The 15,263-nt window shown below is 59.4% G+C and overlaps 1 protein-coding gene across 1 annotated transcript; it reads right to left on the minus strand.

Annotated features, from left to right (window-relative positions):
* Positions 1 to 2,079: 2,079 nt before the first annotated feature.
* OSBPL7 (oxysterol binding protein like 7) lies at positions 2,080 to 12,297 on the minus strand. The gene is made up of 22 exons (XM_065896549.1): positions 12,223 to 12,297; positions 11,989 to 12,114; positions 11,761 to 11,814; positions 11,036 to 11,149; positions 10,570 to 10,680; positions 10,357 to 10,474; positions 9,576 to 9,679; positions 9,130 to 9,222; positions 8,913 to 9,045; positions 8,730 to 8,824; positions 8,451 to 8,546; positions 7,659 to 7,796; positions 6,967 to 7,064; positions 5,800 to 6,043; positions 5,518 to 5,655; positions 4,377 to 4,440; positions 4,198 to 4,276; positions 3,126 to 3,270; positions 2,881 to 3,025; positions 2,668 to 2,794; positions 2,335 to 2,457; positions 2,080 to 2,188 (listed from the first exon to the last, which is right to left on the minus strand). Exons 1-22 carry the CDS (start codon positions 12,295 to 12,297, stop codon positions 2,080 to 2,082), a joined length of 2,529 nt encoding a protein of 842 aa, XP_065752621.1.
* Positions 12,298 to 15,263: the final 2,966 nt, after the last annotated feature.

Raw genomic sequence — 15,263 nt, forward strand, 5'->3', positions numbered from 1 at the left:
GAAAAGGACTAGGATTGGGAGGGCTGCTGTAGCTCAGGGGTCCCCTCTGTTCTTGCTGCCCCCTGAGAAAGCATGACCAGCCTTGGGACATCCCTGCTTCTCCCTGTAGCAGAGTCAGTGGGAAAACCCCACTCACAGCCACCTGGGCTGCATGTCGTTGGGGAGCAGGGAGGTGGGTGCCTCCAGCTTCAGGGGATCAGATCCGGACCCTGTCCTCCAGGAGAGGAAGTGAGGTGTCCCCTGAGAGCTGCAAATCAGCATATAACGACTCCGCCCAAACCCCTGCACTAGGAGATGACCAAACTCTAGCACAGCTTCCAGCAGCCTGTGTTCCTAGGATGACCCCAGTCCCCTGAGATGCCTGCCTGAGAAAGCTCCACACTGCCAGCAGAATTCACTGCTTGTTCTAGCCAACACCTGACACAGGGCCCTGACTTCCTTTTCTTAGAGCAGGGCCTGTGTGTGCAGTGCGGTGGGCTGAGGGGCTAGGAGACAACAAATGAAATCAGGAGCCTGGACATACATTCTCCTCTAAGACACAAAAGAAGCCAAATGAAGGACCACAGAGTCCCTGAACAGAAAGGCAAGGCACTTGACCAAGATCAGAACAGCTTTGGAATAACAGAGCTGGGACCTGAACTCAGCCAAGGCCGTGCGGGAGGGGGAGAAATGCAGCTCGCCCTGTTCTCCCATCCCTTCTAGTCCCTCCCCCCTCCCACCTTCCCTTGAAAAGTCACTGAGGGGGTGAGAGGGTGAGCACAGACCTGACCGAGGATGCTGGGGGTGGGGGCAGCTTCTGTGCCAGAGGGGCACAGGGACCACACAGTTTTCTGCCTGATTAAGGAGTTTGGGTTTTCCCCTGAGGCGCTCAGAAGCAATGGATGTATTTGAAGCAGGTACGAGGTGCCATATTTCTCTTTTAAAATATCACCCTGAAAGCCAGCATTAGAATGGAAGTGACTGGAGGCTCCAAGGATACTGCAATAGTCCAGGCGAAAGTTGATAAGGGCCCAGCCTAAGCTAGGTGCAATCACGAGAAGGGGTCAGAGAGACACTGAGGCAGAACTGACAGGAGGTGCGGATTCAGGGAGAGAGATGACATTGGGTCTTTAGCCCAGGTGAGTGGGGAGCTATGGGCCTTCACTGGGCTTGAGCGCACGTGTTTTTCAATGAATGGTCACAGGCCAAAGTTTGGGACAGTCTTTACTGGAGTTTGGAATGTCATAGCAATTCACCTTAATCAGAGGCAGACTGGTAAAATGAGCAGCAATGGTGGCGGACCCCCCGCGGGGGGCATCCGGCCTACACGAGGAATCCTGCTCGCCCGCAAGCAGTACACAGGCACACGCACACACTCTTCTACACAAACCAACACTCTCATGAGTGCTCGCTCACTCCGGGTGGGTCAGAGGCCAGGCGCCCTTCCTGCCCTGTCTGCTCTGGGGGATCCACTGAGCTGAGACTGAAGGAAACCACTTGAGGACCAGGGACGAAGGAGCTGCAGGCGTTTTGCGGTTTGGGAGAAGGGGATCCAGGAGGATAGGAGAAATTACCAGGGCCAAGCAAAGGGAGCCCCTCTGGGCCAGGGCAGGGGGAGAAGATGCTGGAGATGGGGCATGGGAGGGACGGGGGTGGGAGAAAAGGCCATCCCCTCTCCTTCACTCGCTCCAACCTCACAGCTGGGGCCAGAGTCCTGGGCATGGGAATCCTGGGGAACGTCGAGGGGTCCCCTGTGTCCTAGGAAGGCACTGAAATGGGGAACAGATCCTGGAGGGCCTGGAGTCTCCCCCAAGTACCCCAGGGGGTAAGGAAGGGGTTGACAGAGCATGGAGGGTCTTACATGCTGGTTGTCTGGGGCAACAAGACTGGGGAAGCACAAATACTGCTTCTCACCCCAAACAAGGGGTGGGTGATGGGCTGAGATGCAGCCCCTCTGGCCGGCAGAGGGGAGAGGGCCAGAGCCAGGGCTTCCCCTTTGGTCTCCAGGGCAGTGAGTGGGAGAGCCTGGCCTCGCCCATGTGTCCGTGGCGGGGTGGGGGCAGGAGGGGGGACCGGGGCCTCCTGCCCCTGGGGCCTGGGCTACCAGAGCACGGCCCCGTCCAGGTTCCCGTAGCCCGGCTCGGCCCGCAGCCGCCAGTATGTGTTGTTAGTCACCCACCACTCCTTCCCGCTGCTGTCTGTCTGCCGCCTGGGGGGAAGGGGGCCACGGAAGAAGAGGGGTGAACATCCAGCACTGAGGCCGGGGTCCCGAGGTGCTGCCGTACGCTGCTGGCCCCACTTGAAGCAGGAAGGGGCTAGTGGGGAGGAGGAGGGGGGCCTGGGTTGCAGAGGCACCTGAAGAAGCGAGCCTGGTGGACGATGTTGTTCTCCTCCATCACTCTGCGCCTGTCTCGCTGAAGCTGCTCAATCCTTCTCTTCTGGGCCTCGGCGGCCTGTATGTTCCCCTCCTCCAGGTACCTGAGCATCCAGACGGTAGTCAGCGGAACTGCCCACTCTCAGAGGCCCCCAAATCCAAGGCCGCCATGCCTGCCCAGTTCTGCCCCCAAACGGGTCCCATCTCCCCGAGGCAACTCAAGGAAGGAAGGACATAGTCCCAGGTCTGCGTGGAAACCCACGTGGGGAGGGAGGAGCCCGGAGCTTCCGGAGCGGCACCCGCCTGGCACTGACCTCTGGTCTGGCCGGAGCCGCGTGTCTGTGGAAGGCAGGGACCGCTTCAGCTCTGCCGTCAGCTCATTCAGCTCCAAAGCAAACTGAGTGAAGCCGAAGTTTCGCTCATAGTTTGGGGGCATTGAGTCTAGGGGGAAGGCAGGGGGCTGGGGCAGGTGGGCTGTGCACAGCTGCCCTCACCTCTGCCCAGCCCACCCCAAGCGCCCCACTTACTGGGTTTCCAGATGCACTGACCGCCGGGCGGGGGTCCCCGGTACAGGCCCTCGGGCCACTTCCCGAAGAGTCGGTGGAGGACGCGGCCGCTTCGGCTGAACACGGCACCCTGCACCTCATGGACGTTGGAGCTCCAGTACTTGGCCTGGGGTGGGGGGTGGGACAGAGGGCTTAGGGAGGTGTCCCCTCCTCTTCCCCGGGGGCGAGCTGCTGGGACGGACAGGTGGGGCAGGGAGGCCACCCACCTTGCAGAAGGTGATCTTGCAGTGGCAGGAGCTGTCCTGCGTGTTCCGGATGAGCACCTCCCCGTAGTGCTCAATCCAGCGCTGGCCACTCAGGATGTTGTGAATGCAGGACGTCACCTTGTTCCACTCAAAGTGGTCCCCAAACCTGAGAGAGACAGAGCATGGCAGGGGGCAGCTGGCCGGCCCTGGGGAACAAGTGCCACCTGAGCCGGGGAATGCCTGTCTCATCAGAGCAGGTCATGTGGGTCTGGGAAAGGAACCCTGGGGTCCTGGTTCCAGCTCATGGTCCTTCCATGAAGGACGACATATTTATAAAGCAAAGCAGCCTTCACAGAAAGTATTCAACTAACACGTCTCCATCTGTTGAGAAAGCTCCAGAGGGCCTAAGTCACAGGGGTAAAAACATAGACGGGTCCATGTCCTTGGGATATATGTCTGTTCACATATACCAGCCTGTTTACTCCCCACTTCTGTCGAATATTACTTATTACTCTTATTTTATAGACGAGCAGACTCAAGGCTCTGATGCGTCAAGTCTTTCTGCCGCTTGTCTAATTAAGTAGCAGAACCAAGACTCCCACCCAGGACTTCTGACCCTGAAATCCAGGGTCTTCCCCACCCCTGCACTGGCCTCTGGTTGCAGTTCCCCACCTATAACATGGCTAGATGAGGGTGCTTCAAATGTGGTTTGTGAGCAGTCCTGAAATCACTTTAGAATCACTTTAGGCTTGTGTGTGTGTGCGTGTGTGCGTGTGTGTGTGTGTGTGTGTGTGTGTGTGTGTGTGTGTGAATGGGTTACCGTGCACTGACTTGAAGTCTCAAATGCATTCCTTACTGTGAGTCATGGTCAAAAAGTGCGAAAGCCACTTGATCAGATGACCCTGATGAGCCCTTCCAGCTCTAAGACTTTTCACCTTTCTTTACTGACAACTGCTGTTAACCCAGGTATAAATATACAGACACTGCCCCACCCTGAGCAGCTTCAGACCAGGCCTCTCTCTCCTGTCCCTCCCACCTCCCCATCCCAACCTGGGGAGGATGGCCTGTAGGCTGGGCCCGTGCCTACACTCACCTGGGCAGGCTCACATTGACCATCCCCACAGGCACAATCTCCAGGGATTTGCCCCAGAACTTGTTCTTCCACTTCATGTCTGGAGTTGGGTGGGGGAAGGAGAAGGACTGCAGAGATAAGACCAGAGAGTGTTCCAGCCCCTCCCCCATCTGCCCTTCACCCCCAGCCCCACCCTTTACCTTGCCAGAATATGAAGTTCTCAGACTCTGCATGGCACGCCGAGATGGGGGGGTGGTGGGAGACCTTGATGAGCAAGGAAGTCTTCTAGAGGCTGCTCGTGAGGACCCTGGGGTCTGCTCCTGACCCCAGGCCCCCAACATCCCTCACCCCCAGCCCCAGTTCCCCTGGGAAGCAGAAGACCAGTTAGTTCCAGGTCTCTTGTCTAGGTGTCCTTGGCCACCACCCAAATTCCATCTCCCTCTCCTTTCCCACGAGGCCCCTATGTTCTCCCTTCTCCCTCCCTCCCCTCTAGGGCCCTCCTTGCCGACCCTGTGCACGGTGCCCTCCAGAGATCCTGCCCAAGTCCTCTAGCAGTGACAGGTGGGGCCTCCACCCATGCCCTGCCTGAAAGCCAGCCCTCCCAATGAGGACCCTCTTCCCTAATCATCTTCTCCCCCAAAGCGGATTACCACCCTGCAGCAATCTGCACAACACACCCTTGGAAAAACTCGGCCTCGCCCTCATTAGAACAGCTCCCCATCTGGAGCCTTGAACTCAGGGATCCCACAGCCTGCCCTCCTTGCCTCTCCCCATCCCCTGGCGCCCACCACTGCCTGAGTGTTCCCTACAAATTGCAATTCTAAGCATGTCACTCGGGCTTCCCTGGTGGCGCAGTGGTTGGGAGTCTGCCTGCCGATGCAGGGGACGCGGGTTCGTGCCCCGGTCCGGGAAGATCCCACATGCCACGGAGCAGCTGGGCCTGTGAGCCATGGCCACTGAGCCTGCACGTCCAGAGCCTGTGCTCCGCAACGGGAGAGGCCACAACAGTGAGAGGCCCGAGTACCACAAAAAAAAAAAAAAAAAAAAAAAAAAACCCAAAGCATGTCACTCTACCGCTTAAAACTCTCCCGTGACTACCCGTGGCCTTCAGGATTTAAAAACCAAGCAACCAATAGAGCTGAATAACCTCCTATGAGCTTCCACAATCCCAGCTCTAGAACATGGTACAGTAACTCCTTGTTTGAAGTCCCTCTCCCCAAGGAGCGGGGAGCTCCTCCCTTGACGGCCCGACTGTCGGGTGTTCTCGCCCTTGAAGCCCGGGTGTTCCCCGGCCTTGGCCACATGGCTGCCCTGACCAGCCCACTTCTTCCAGGGCCTCACCTGCTCACTGATGAAGCGGAAACCTCGGTCAGGCCGCTCGCACTCGTAGGTCTCCCCCAGGACAGGGTTGAAGGGCTTGCAGCCCGCCCGGTGGTACGTGGAGGAGTAGGCTGACACCGCGAAGGCTGCGATGTACACCTGCAGGGGGCGGGGCGCCGGGGGATCAGAGGAGATGCCGCCCCGCCACCACCCTGCCATGAGCCAGGACAGGGCCTGGGGTGGGCCCGGTAGACCGGATCCTGGGAGGCGGCGGCAGCCTGGGCGGGGTCTGGGCGGACCCACCATGCGCTCGCAGGGGTCGGTGGTCTGGCTGGCCTGGTCCAGAAGGCTGCTGTACTCCAGCTCCTCGCAGAGCCGCTGCAGGGTGCTGAGCGGCTCGTTGAGCTGCAGGGGCATCGACACCTTGGACAGGTCCTTGCCGACGTTGTTCCACAGGATGTTCCACAGGCTCACGTCGGCCCCGGGCCCACTGGCAGCAGGTAGGCATTGGCGGCGGGGTGGTCCCACGGCTCCTCCTGGAACACAATCCCGGGGCCAACCCGCCTGTCACTCTGCCTTGGGCACCTCGCATCCAGGCCCACGGCCTCCCGAGCTCCTGAGGTGCTCCTAGGTCTGCTCGCTCCCAGGCCCCAGGCTCGACTCACTATATGGGGCAGGCGGCTGGGGGCTAATTCTTTTTTTTTGGGGGTGGGGTGGGGAGTGGTTAATTCTTGATGAGCTCCTGGGGATTTAGGTGAGCAGCAGAGTTAAGAACCAGAGGACAGTTCCCACTGTTGGAAACAGAAACCCCGCACCCCAGAAGCCCTTCCTGAGTCTCACCCTTGGCTTCTGCTCCGTTTTATAAGCACAGAAACCAATGTCAAAATTACTTAGCCCAGGGCTTCCCTGGTGGCGCAGTGGTTGAGAGTCCACCTGCCGATGCAGGGGATACGGGTTCGTGCCCTGGTCTGGGAAGATCCCACATGCCGCGGAGCGGCTGGGCCCGTGGGCCATGGCCACTGAGCCTGCACGTCCGGAGCCTGTGCTCCGCAACGGGAGAGGCCACAACAGTGAGAGGCCCGCGTACCGCAAAAAATAAAATAAAATAAAATAAAACAAATAAAATTATTCAGCCCATTTTATAGATGAGGAAACAGGCCCCAAGAAGGAAAATGACACGTACGAACCCACACTGCTAAAAAGCAGGCCCTTCTGCCTATCAGGCCCACGCAAGCCTTCACAGAAGCCCAGAGTGGAGACTAGCCCCAGGCTGAGCCTGCCCCACCCCCAGGGCCACCCCTGGAGCACAGTCACAGCTTAGCCTTACTCACCCCCAGGGTCACCCCTGGAGTCAGCACCCGAAGCCATTAGCCCACCAGGACTACAAGGGACTACTTCCCAAGAGGCCTGGGCCTGGACGAACCCCATTGCTGTGCCCACCTCCTGCCCTCCCTCCTGCCCGTCTGGCTGGCACCTTTCTGACAGCGCTCAGCTCCCCTGAGGTCGAGCACCTCCTCGGACAGGCTGGTGGTGACTTCACTGGTGCACGACTCCTCCTCCTCTGAGCCCTGGGCCAGGGACAGATGAGAGGCTGGGCAGACTAGGCCTCCCCCAGGCAGCTGGACAGTGCCCAGGGCCTGGCAAGAATCTGCCCAGCTAGCCCTTTGGTGGGAAGGGGAAGAGAATATATTTGGGAGGGTCTGAGCCCTAAGACACTGCCCCGGGAGGCCTGGAATCATGGCGTGCCCTGCCACCTTGGGAGGGAGAGGGCCTGGCCTTACAACTAGCAGGGAGACAGCTCAGGGACTTGGCGGGACACTGAGGGAAGGGAAGCTGGGGATTACTGGGATTCAGGGTCAGGAGGGTGAGCGTCAAGGGAGTGCTAAGGCTGAAACGAGGTCACAGAGAGATGACGGGGTACAGCTGAGACAGCAGTTTCAGTAGAACCCATGGGGATGGAGCACATCAAACTGGAAGAAGGGTCCCCAGCAGAGATTTCTAAGCAGGGCCGCACAAACCCAGCAGATCTGGACGTGTTCCCAGAGAAGTGGTCGAGGTGCTTAGAAAGGACTTGGGAATCTACAGATTCCAGTCTCCCGGGACCACACCCCTCTATTCCCAGGGTCCCTCCTCTCTCACTACCAGCTTCCCCGCTCCCTCACCTCATTCTCAGAAGAGCTGGCAGAGAGGAGAACCTCACAGGCATCAAAGAACTCTGTGTGGGAATCAGCGAGGGAAAGGACGCTGCTCTGGGACAGCTGAGGGGTCAGCTCTCGCCCCTTCATGTACAGAGCTTCTTGCTGTGGGAGCGGGACAGGTGTCAGGCCCAAGGCCCAGCCGGGAGAGTCAGGCCGGGCTCCCCTGGCCTGACAGCTCCCTTGTGAGGGAAGTGTGACCGGGGACTTTTACTATCTGAGTCTGAGACCTGCTGAGCAGGAGAAGATGCGGAGGGGAGCGAGTGTAGTGGGGTACGAAGGCCTGGTGGAAAGATCCCGGCCTGGAAGTGAGGAGACACAGGTTCCATAATAACTGCCTGGGCACTGACTCTGAGCCTGGCTCCAAGCCCTTTGCGTGTATCAACTCCATCAATCCCAACACTCACCCTACCAGGTAGGTGCAATTATTACCCCCACTTTGCAGATTAGGACACTGAGGCTCTGGGTCATGGAGCCAGATTCAAACCCATGTAGTACGGGAGCCTGGGCCCATCAATTAGATCCTCTGAGTCTCAGTTTCCTCATCTGTGAACTTGAGGGTAAGAATCACTGCCTCACGGGACTCTGACTTAAAAGCAAAAGCACTCTGCATGCTGTTAAGAAATGACCCAGATGTGGCTGCTGCCCGTGTTCCGTGAAAGGGGCTGGAGTTTCAGGTCTGAACGCCAACCACGCCTTCACTTCTGCTGAGAAAGAAGGCCCAGAGGAATGGTCCCCACAGCCCACCCCGGCTCCCACCTCCTCGGGGTTGAGGGAGCTGAAGGAGTCTGCAGTGGTGTCGGAGGACACGGACAGCGAGTGGAGGCGCCTCGGGCCGGCTGCGGCCTCAGAGACCTGCAGGGAGAGGGTGAGGGCACAGGTGCCGGGACGGGGCGGGTGAAGCCCTCCCCAGCCTGCCGGGCACAGCCTGCCTCCTCCAACCTCCCTTCCCGGCCCAGGTCCGGGACCACCCCCAGGCCTGCAGTCCTCAGGGCTCGGGCCCGCTCCTCCCACTGGCCACCCTGCCCCCAGCCTCACCCCCAGCCTGGACGGCTCCGAACCCTGGTGCAGGTCCCTCAGTCGGTCCCGTTCAGTGGTGAGGGCGGCCAGGACACTGCTGAGCGAGCTGTGCACTGTGGGGGCAGGCCGGCCATCAGACTCCCTTCCTCTCCCTCTCCCTCTCCCCGCCTGCCCCCAGCCACCCCCAGGGCACGCACTCACCCTTCTGAGCCAGGGCCCAGAAACTGCGCTGCATGTGGGCATAGTCTGGGGGTGGCAGCCCGCGGGGGCCCGAGGGGTCCCGGGACTCCAGGTAGCGAGATAGGTTGGGAACAGAGCCGTGGAGACGACCCACCTGTAGGCGAAGGGGAGGGGTTGAAGGGTGCAGCCTCCTTCAGAGCCTCCCACCCAGCATCTCGGGGTCCACACCCCGCCTCACCCGCCCGATGGTGTCGTCCTTGGCAAAGCTCTGTGTGCACCACATGCGGCTGGTCCGCTTCCCCTTCTTGGGTCTCTCGGTCGTCACCGAGGCCTGGCAAGTCGAGGTGAGGGAGTTTCAGTCTCAGGGTGGGGAAGACCACCAAAGCCGGGAGAGAGGTAGACGGTCATGAAGGAGGACGCAGAGACACCAGCATCCCGGAGGCAGAAGACCGACAGCCTGGCAGCCGCCTGGGCACAGGAGGAAGGGGTCGCTCCAAAGGGGCAGAAAGACAACCCTGAGGCGGTCTGGACACGGTGGGGAGGGGCAACGGGGAGATGGTGGCTCTCCAGGAAACCGCAGCATATAAGGGGGACTGGGGACCTGTCCGGGGAAGTGATGGAGATGAAGACAGCAAGAGCGGAGATAGCCCTGGGCGGGCCCCTGCCTCCTCCCCTGGACCTTACCTGGTGTGTGGGGATAACAGGGGCTGAGGGGATCCGGGGCAGGGACTCCAGGCTCTGGAGGAGTCTGTGGAGTTCCTGGAGCTTCCCCTGACACTCAGAGAGCTCTGCGGGAAGGATGAATGAGGAAGTCCCTCTCCCAACACTGGCCAGTCCCCCCAGAGTCTGTCCGTTAGCTTCCCTTCCTCCTCCAAAGACTTCACCGGCAGCCACGGAAATGCCGACACTGGCTGCCCTCCCCCACTCACGAGCCCAAAGCAGTTCCCAGCTCCCACCCTTTGGTCTGGCCTCACGGAAGCGACCGCACCCCAATCTGCACTCTGTTCCCAGACCACACCTTACCTCGGCCACCTCCACACAGGCCAGGGGGCTCCCACTCTTGCTCTCCCCCCTTGGTTTGCATTTCCCTCTCCCAGGCCAGCATCGCAGCCTGCAACTCCAGGAATCCGGTTCTAGTGCACACCCCTTCCCTGGCACTACTCCTCAGGACCCCTCCCTGCGTTGGCATTCTGGATCTTCTTTTTCATGAGTCCTGGCCCTGTGTCCGGGTCTGTCTATATGCCTAGAGCACGAGCCCCATCATTCTCTGTAAGCCTGAGGCTCCCCAGGGCAGGGCCCTAGGAGACCTGATCAGCCTAGAGACGGAGGCTGTCTCCCCCATCAGACTGGGGCTCCCAGAGGCAGGGATGGAGGTAACATTTTCTCCTCCTTGTGCCTGCTGATGCCACCTAGATGCAATAGCATGGGCCCTTCCCACGGAGGCGCAGTGCCAGGGGCCCCTCACCATGAGAACAGCGGTCTAACCCATCACTGTCCCTCAGCCAGGAAGACACCTTCTCCCGAGGTCCAACCCCTGGCAGAGCCGAGGCACTGCCCGCTGCCGGAAGCTGGGCACCAGGAACCTGTGGGGTGAGTCAAGGGTCAGCAAGGTGCCTGCCTCCCTGAGTCTCATCCTGAATCCCCACATCACCTGTCGCTGCCCCAGGGCCCATCTTACCTTCCGGTGAGTGGTGCTGGGCAGCAGGCTTCGGGGCACATCCAGGTGCTGGGCCAGGCGGTGGGCACGCAGCTGAGCCACCCAGCTCTGGAACAGGTCCTGTGATTTGATCTGCAGAGGTGATGGAGAAGGGGAGGGATGCATGAAAAGAAGGATTGCTTTCTAGAGGCAAGAAGTTGGGGCTCTGGTCCACAGGCAGGCAGGGTCTCTCCCTATAGCACACAGCTTGTGCAAAGGTCCCCTGCGGGGAGGCAGAAACAGCTTCTGCAGGTCTCCAAGCCTTCAGCTCTGTTCCTGTTCACACAACAGCCAACAGGGCCAGTTTGCCGTTGGCTATTGTACATGGTAGGAACTCCCTTCTGGTCAAACTCAGACAGACCCTCGGCCCCTGTCCCTCTCTCCTGCGTGCCCCAGTGCCTCTGACAGGCTGGGGACCAAGCCACCACCTGGCTCCCAGGGATGTCACCTTGAGGTGGTAGATGTTGTCTTCAGTGTCAAGGTCAATGCGCTGGGCCTTTTTGTTGATGGACATGACCGACAGTCGGACATCAATGGAGCCATGGAGCTTCCCCTTGGTGATCTGGGGTGGAGAGATCGGAGGGGGAAAGGGGGACTGGTTTTAGGCCACCAGGGCCACCATCACTGAGGTCACGCTAGGCTCAAGGGCCAGGCAGCAGGTTCACCCTCATGCCCAAGTCACAGTATCAGCAGGACTTGTCAGTCGTCCTCCTGCGCACAGGACACCCCGCTATGTCAAGTCACAATCTGAGCTCTAGACAGTCACAGAGTGAGGAAAACTTTTCCCACCCTCAGGAATCTGCGAGGCTGAGAAAGGAACACCTTCTTGGAGAGAGCCTGGGTGTCTAGGCCTTTAGTTCCTTGTTCCTGCAAGAGCGGAGGACAAGGACGAGGATGATAAAGCTCCCACGTCTTGGGTACTTATTTTACGCCCGGCACTGTCCCGAGAGCCCTCACCAAGACAAAGACTCTATAAATGAGTGGCTGCACTCTCTCCACGGTAGAAGTGAGGAGCTGAGGCCCAGGGAAGTAACCTGCCCAAGAGCCCACACCCAATAACTGGTGTCCCTGGGATTCAGACCCTGCTCTGGGGGATTCCAGAAGCCCCCTGCCCGCGCAGGGCACGCTGGGGCCAAAGTCCTCCCTCATCCCCCAGCCGAGGCCCTGACTCACATCTTGCCGAGTCGTTGCGTAGTGAAGGATCCCATCCTCGAGCACAAAGTATCTCTGTGACGTTGCCCAGAAGGGACAGGGCCCGGGGGGCAGAGAGGAAAGGATGTGGGGAGAGAGCAACCATACAGAAGTTTCTTCTGACACACAAACAGACTGTACCCCCCGGCAACCCCACACGTCCCCGTCCGGCGCCCCCATCCGGCCCCTCCCCTTGCCCTGCCTCCTTACCTTGTGCCAGCCCTTCAGAGGCCACTTCCTCTTCTTGAGCAGGTGGCCTTCCTGCCTCTCAGGCATTATACCCTCTGCCCCCAGCCGGCCCTGAGGCTCCTCCACCACCTCCCACAGCTCGGAGGCCTGCAGTCCAGGACAGAGTTGGGGAGCGGCCGGTGAAGCGACCACCTCTGCCTTTTTCCCCTGTGGGCCAAGCTCGGCGCGCCCGCTGCCTACTCCCCACCCTCAGACCTGCTGGGCACTGCTGGGCTTGGCGGACTGTGTGCTCTCAGCCAGGGAGGGAGGGTCCCGCTCTTGGAAGTCCATGGGGAAGGGAGTGGCCACTCCCTGCTGAGGACGTAGAGAAGTGTGGAAGGGGAAAGATGTCACCTTGTCCTGAGGGGGCCCTTGAAGCAGAAAGAGACCCTGTTAGCACAGACTCGGCTATCACCTTCCCCACCTCCAGCCGCTCTTGCACCCTCTGGGATGAGAGCCCCCGAGCACATCTTCCGCTCACCTGCCACACCTCTCCCAAGCCTGTCCCCACCCCACTCTGGGCAGGTCTCAGCGCCCGCTGCCCAGAGGGGTGGAGCGCGCAGCAGGCAGGCCGGTGCCAAAAGAAAACCTCGAAAAGTCAGCCCTGCCCCACCTTAGGCACTCACACATTCCCCAGCTCCAGGAAACACCCCATGCTTTCTCTGGAGGATTCCCTGGGGGTAATCAGAGGTGAGGCAGGGGAGTGAAGGAAGAGGCCCCAAAATAGGACAGAGGGATCCAGAGACTAGACATGTGAGATCTCAACCCAGCTCCTCTTCCACCAGGATCCCTGAGCCCAGCACCACGGCATGGAGGCTCCTCTGCCATCATCCCTTTACAGAGCCCCCCAACCTCTTGACCCCAGCTCCCCACCAATTGGCCTCCATATCCTCTAGTTCCTGGGCTCCCACTTTTCTGCCTGAGGAAACGGAGGCCTGAGACAGCCCGCATTTTCCCCTGTGCCTCCCATCAATCGCCCCCCTAGGATGCCCACTTCGGACCCTCTGTCCCCCCGTCCCCCAAGCCTCCTTTCTTTCATCCCTATCCCTGGGGCTCCTAAGAAGTGCCATCCACCTGGAGAGAGCGGGGGACGAGCCATTGGAGACACATGCCGAGGACTGCACAGTTCCCGCAGCAGTGCCCACAGGCGCCCTTGGCACCAGCCCTGGCCATCCTGGCTCCACGGGGAGATCAATAATGCATGAGGCTCTGTGTGTGTGAGATGGGGGAGGGGACTGGAGGGGCAAGGTTGGCCTGAAGCTGGGGGATCTTCCGGTGGAGGTGAGGCCAGGAGGGGACAGGGACGTGGTGGGGTGTGGGTGGCCAGGAGGTCAGGGCAGAGGGGCCCATGCTACCAGAGGCTGACCTGGGGGGAAAACTCCTACATTCAGCCATTGAAAGTTAACAAACTCTTCCAGCGTTTTGGGTGTCTCTGTGCCCTTTTCCTGGCTCCGTGGGATCCTGGCCCCTCATTGCTTGCGGGTGGAGGGGAGGCTCTGTTAGTAGAGGGTGCAGGTCGAGGTGAGCCAGGTGGGTGCCCCCTTTCCAGCTCCATTCCCGCCCTCATCTCTGGAAGAGCAGACCCACCAGCTTCAGGTGAATGTCCCCTTCTTGGGGAATGTCAGCTGATGCCAGCGCGGCCTCCTTACCCCAGAGTCCATGGACACCAGTGCTCCTTGGCCCGCGCACCGCTCCGCCTCTGTCACCGTCTCCGAGCCGCCAGCTCCCTGCTCACGGAGCTGAGCAGTGGCGGCAGCTGCAGCAGGAACCAGGAAGGAAGGAGACGTCGGAGCCTCCCCTCTAGCCGGATCTCCCCACTTCCCCCTCCCCTGGCCCCTCCTCCAGCCAAAGTCCAGGCAGCCGCTCAGCTCTGCCCCCCTGCTCCCCGGAGGACTCAGGGCTGAGCCGACTCCCCAGCGCCCAGAAAGCTTGGGAGTGGGAGCAGAGTCCCCAGTGGGCACAGTTCCAGATGGATCACAGAGGACTAGGGAGCTGCTGGCCCCAAGCTACTGCTGGTGAAGAATTTGCTCACACTAGCATGGCCTTGACCCCAATTAGTACCCAAGGCCATTTCCTTATTAACCCCTGCCTCTGTTTTACATCTGAAAATAGATTGTGGAATTTGGAGCCAGCAAAGCTTTCAGGTTGACAGAAAGGGAGGGATGCCCCCATGGAACCACAGCTGACAGTGCCAAAGGCAGTCAGCAGGGCATAGTTCAAGAGGGCCACAGTGAGGCTGTCACTGGGGGTGATGCCCCACCAGGTCAGGACCCATGGGGGCCGGAAGCACCTATGTGGTAAGACACCCCCCACCCCCCCAGCCTACCGAGTCTTTGGATGGGGGGCAGGTCTGGGGCAGTAACCACCTGGCTGTTAAAAGGCTAGCTGGAGCCAACTCTGGTACCCTTGGCCTCCCTTTCTGAATACCTTTGCCCTTCTGCTGCTCAATTCTAATTAAAAGTTACCTCTTGAGAAAGGGCTAGAATTCATTCAAATGAACATGAACTGGACTGACAGCTTTAAGTGCAGTGCAGCCACTTTCTGGAAAGAAGTGGGTTTAATGCTGTGGCTTCAGGCAATGCCAGCAGGCGAAGGATGCAATTCGAGGTTCTTCTTTGATTCCCAATATGACATAGGCCACTTCCCCAACCAGCTGTCCCGTGGGCCTTGGCTTACACATCTCTCAGGAGATGCCTGCTCTCTGTTCCATTCAGAACCTCAGCAGTCCCTGCCACCCCAGGAGGGCGTTGTTAGCACCTGGCAGGGTACTGGGAGTCAGGGAGAGCACTGGGCAGCACTGGCCAGACCAGCTCTGGCATCCAGGAGCCTCAGGGGCCTTTTAATTCAATTCCTATTGATTGAGCATCCCTGGGCAAACGGCACAGAGCTGGGCACTGTGGAAAGCTGGTCCTGAACCAGGGAAGGAAAAGCTGCTGCAGATCATCATTGCCAGAGCAGTGTCTGCCCAGGACTAGAGAAGCTGTGGCACTGCTCCTAGAGCAATGATCAACTAACTCCCCGCATCACCCGTGTCCACCCGGAATGCGCTCCAATCAAGGACAAGGGCAGGCTTCTTGTCATACACCCCCTCTCCATTAAAAACCTCCAGTTCCCTGAGACTTGGATGAGGCCTCCTACTCAAGAGCCCCCAGACCCCCTTATTAAAACAGAATCCTAAAAAAAAAAAAAAAAAAAAAAAACAGAATCTGGCTTTCCCTCAGTTTTTTTTTTTTTAATAAATTTATTTTATTTTTGGC

This window comes from Phocoena phocoena, chromosome 19 (assembly GCF_963924675.1).
Source record: "Phocoena phocoena chromosome 19, mPhoPho1.1, whole genome shotgun sequence".
NCBI lineage: Eukaryota > Metazoa > Chordata > Mammalia > Artiodactyla > Phocoenidae > Phocoena > Phocoena phocoena.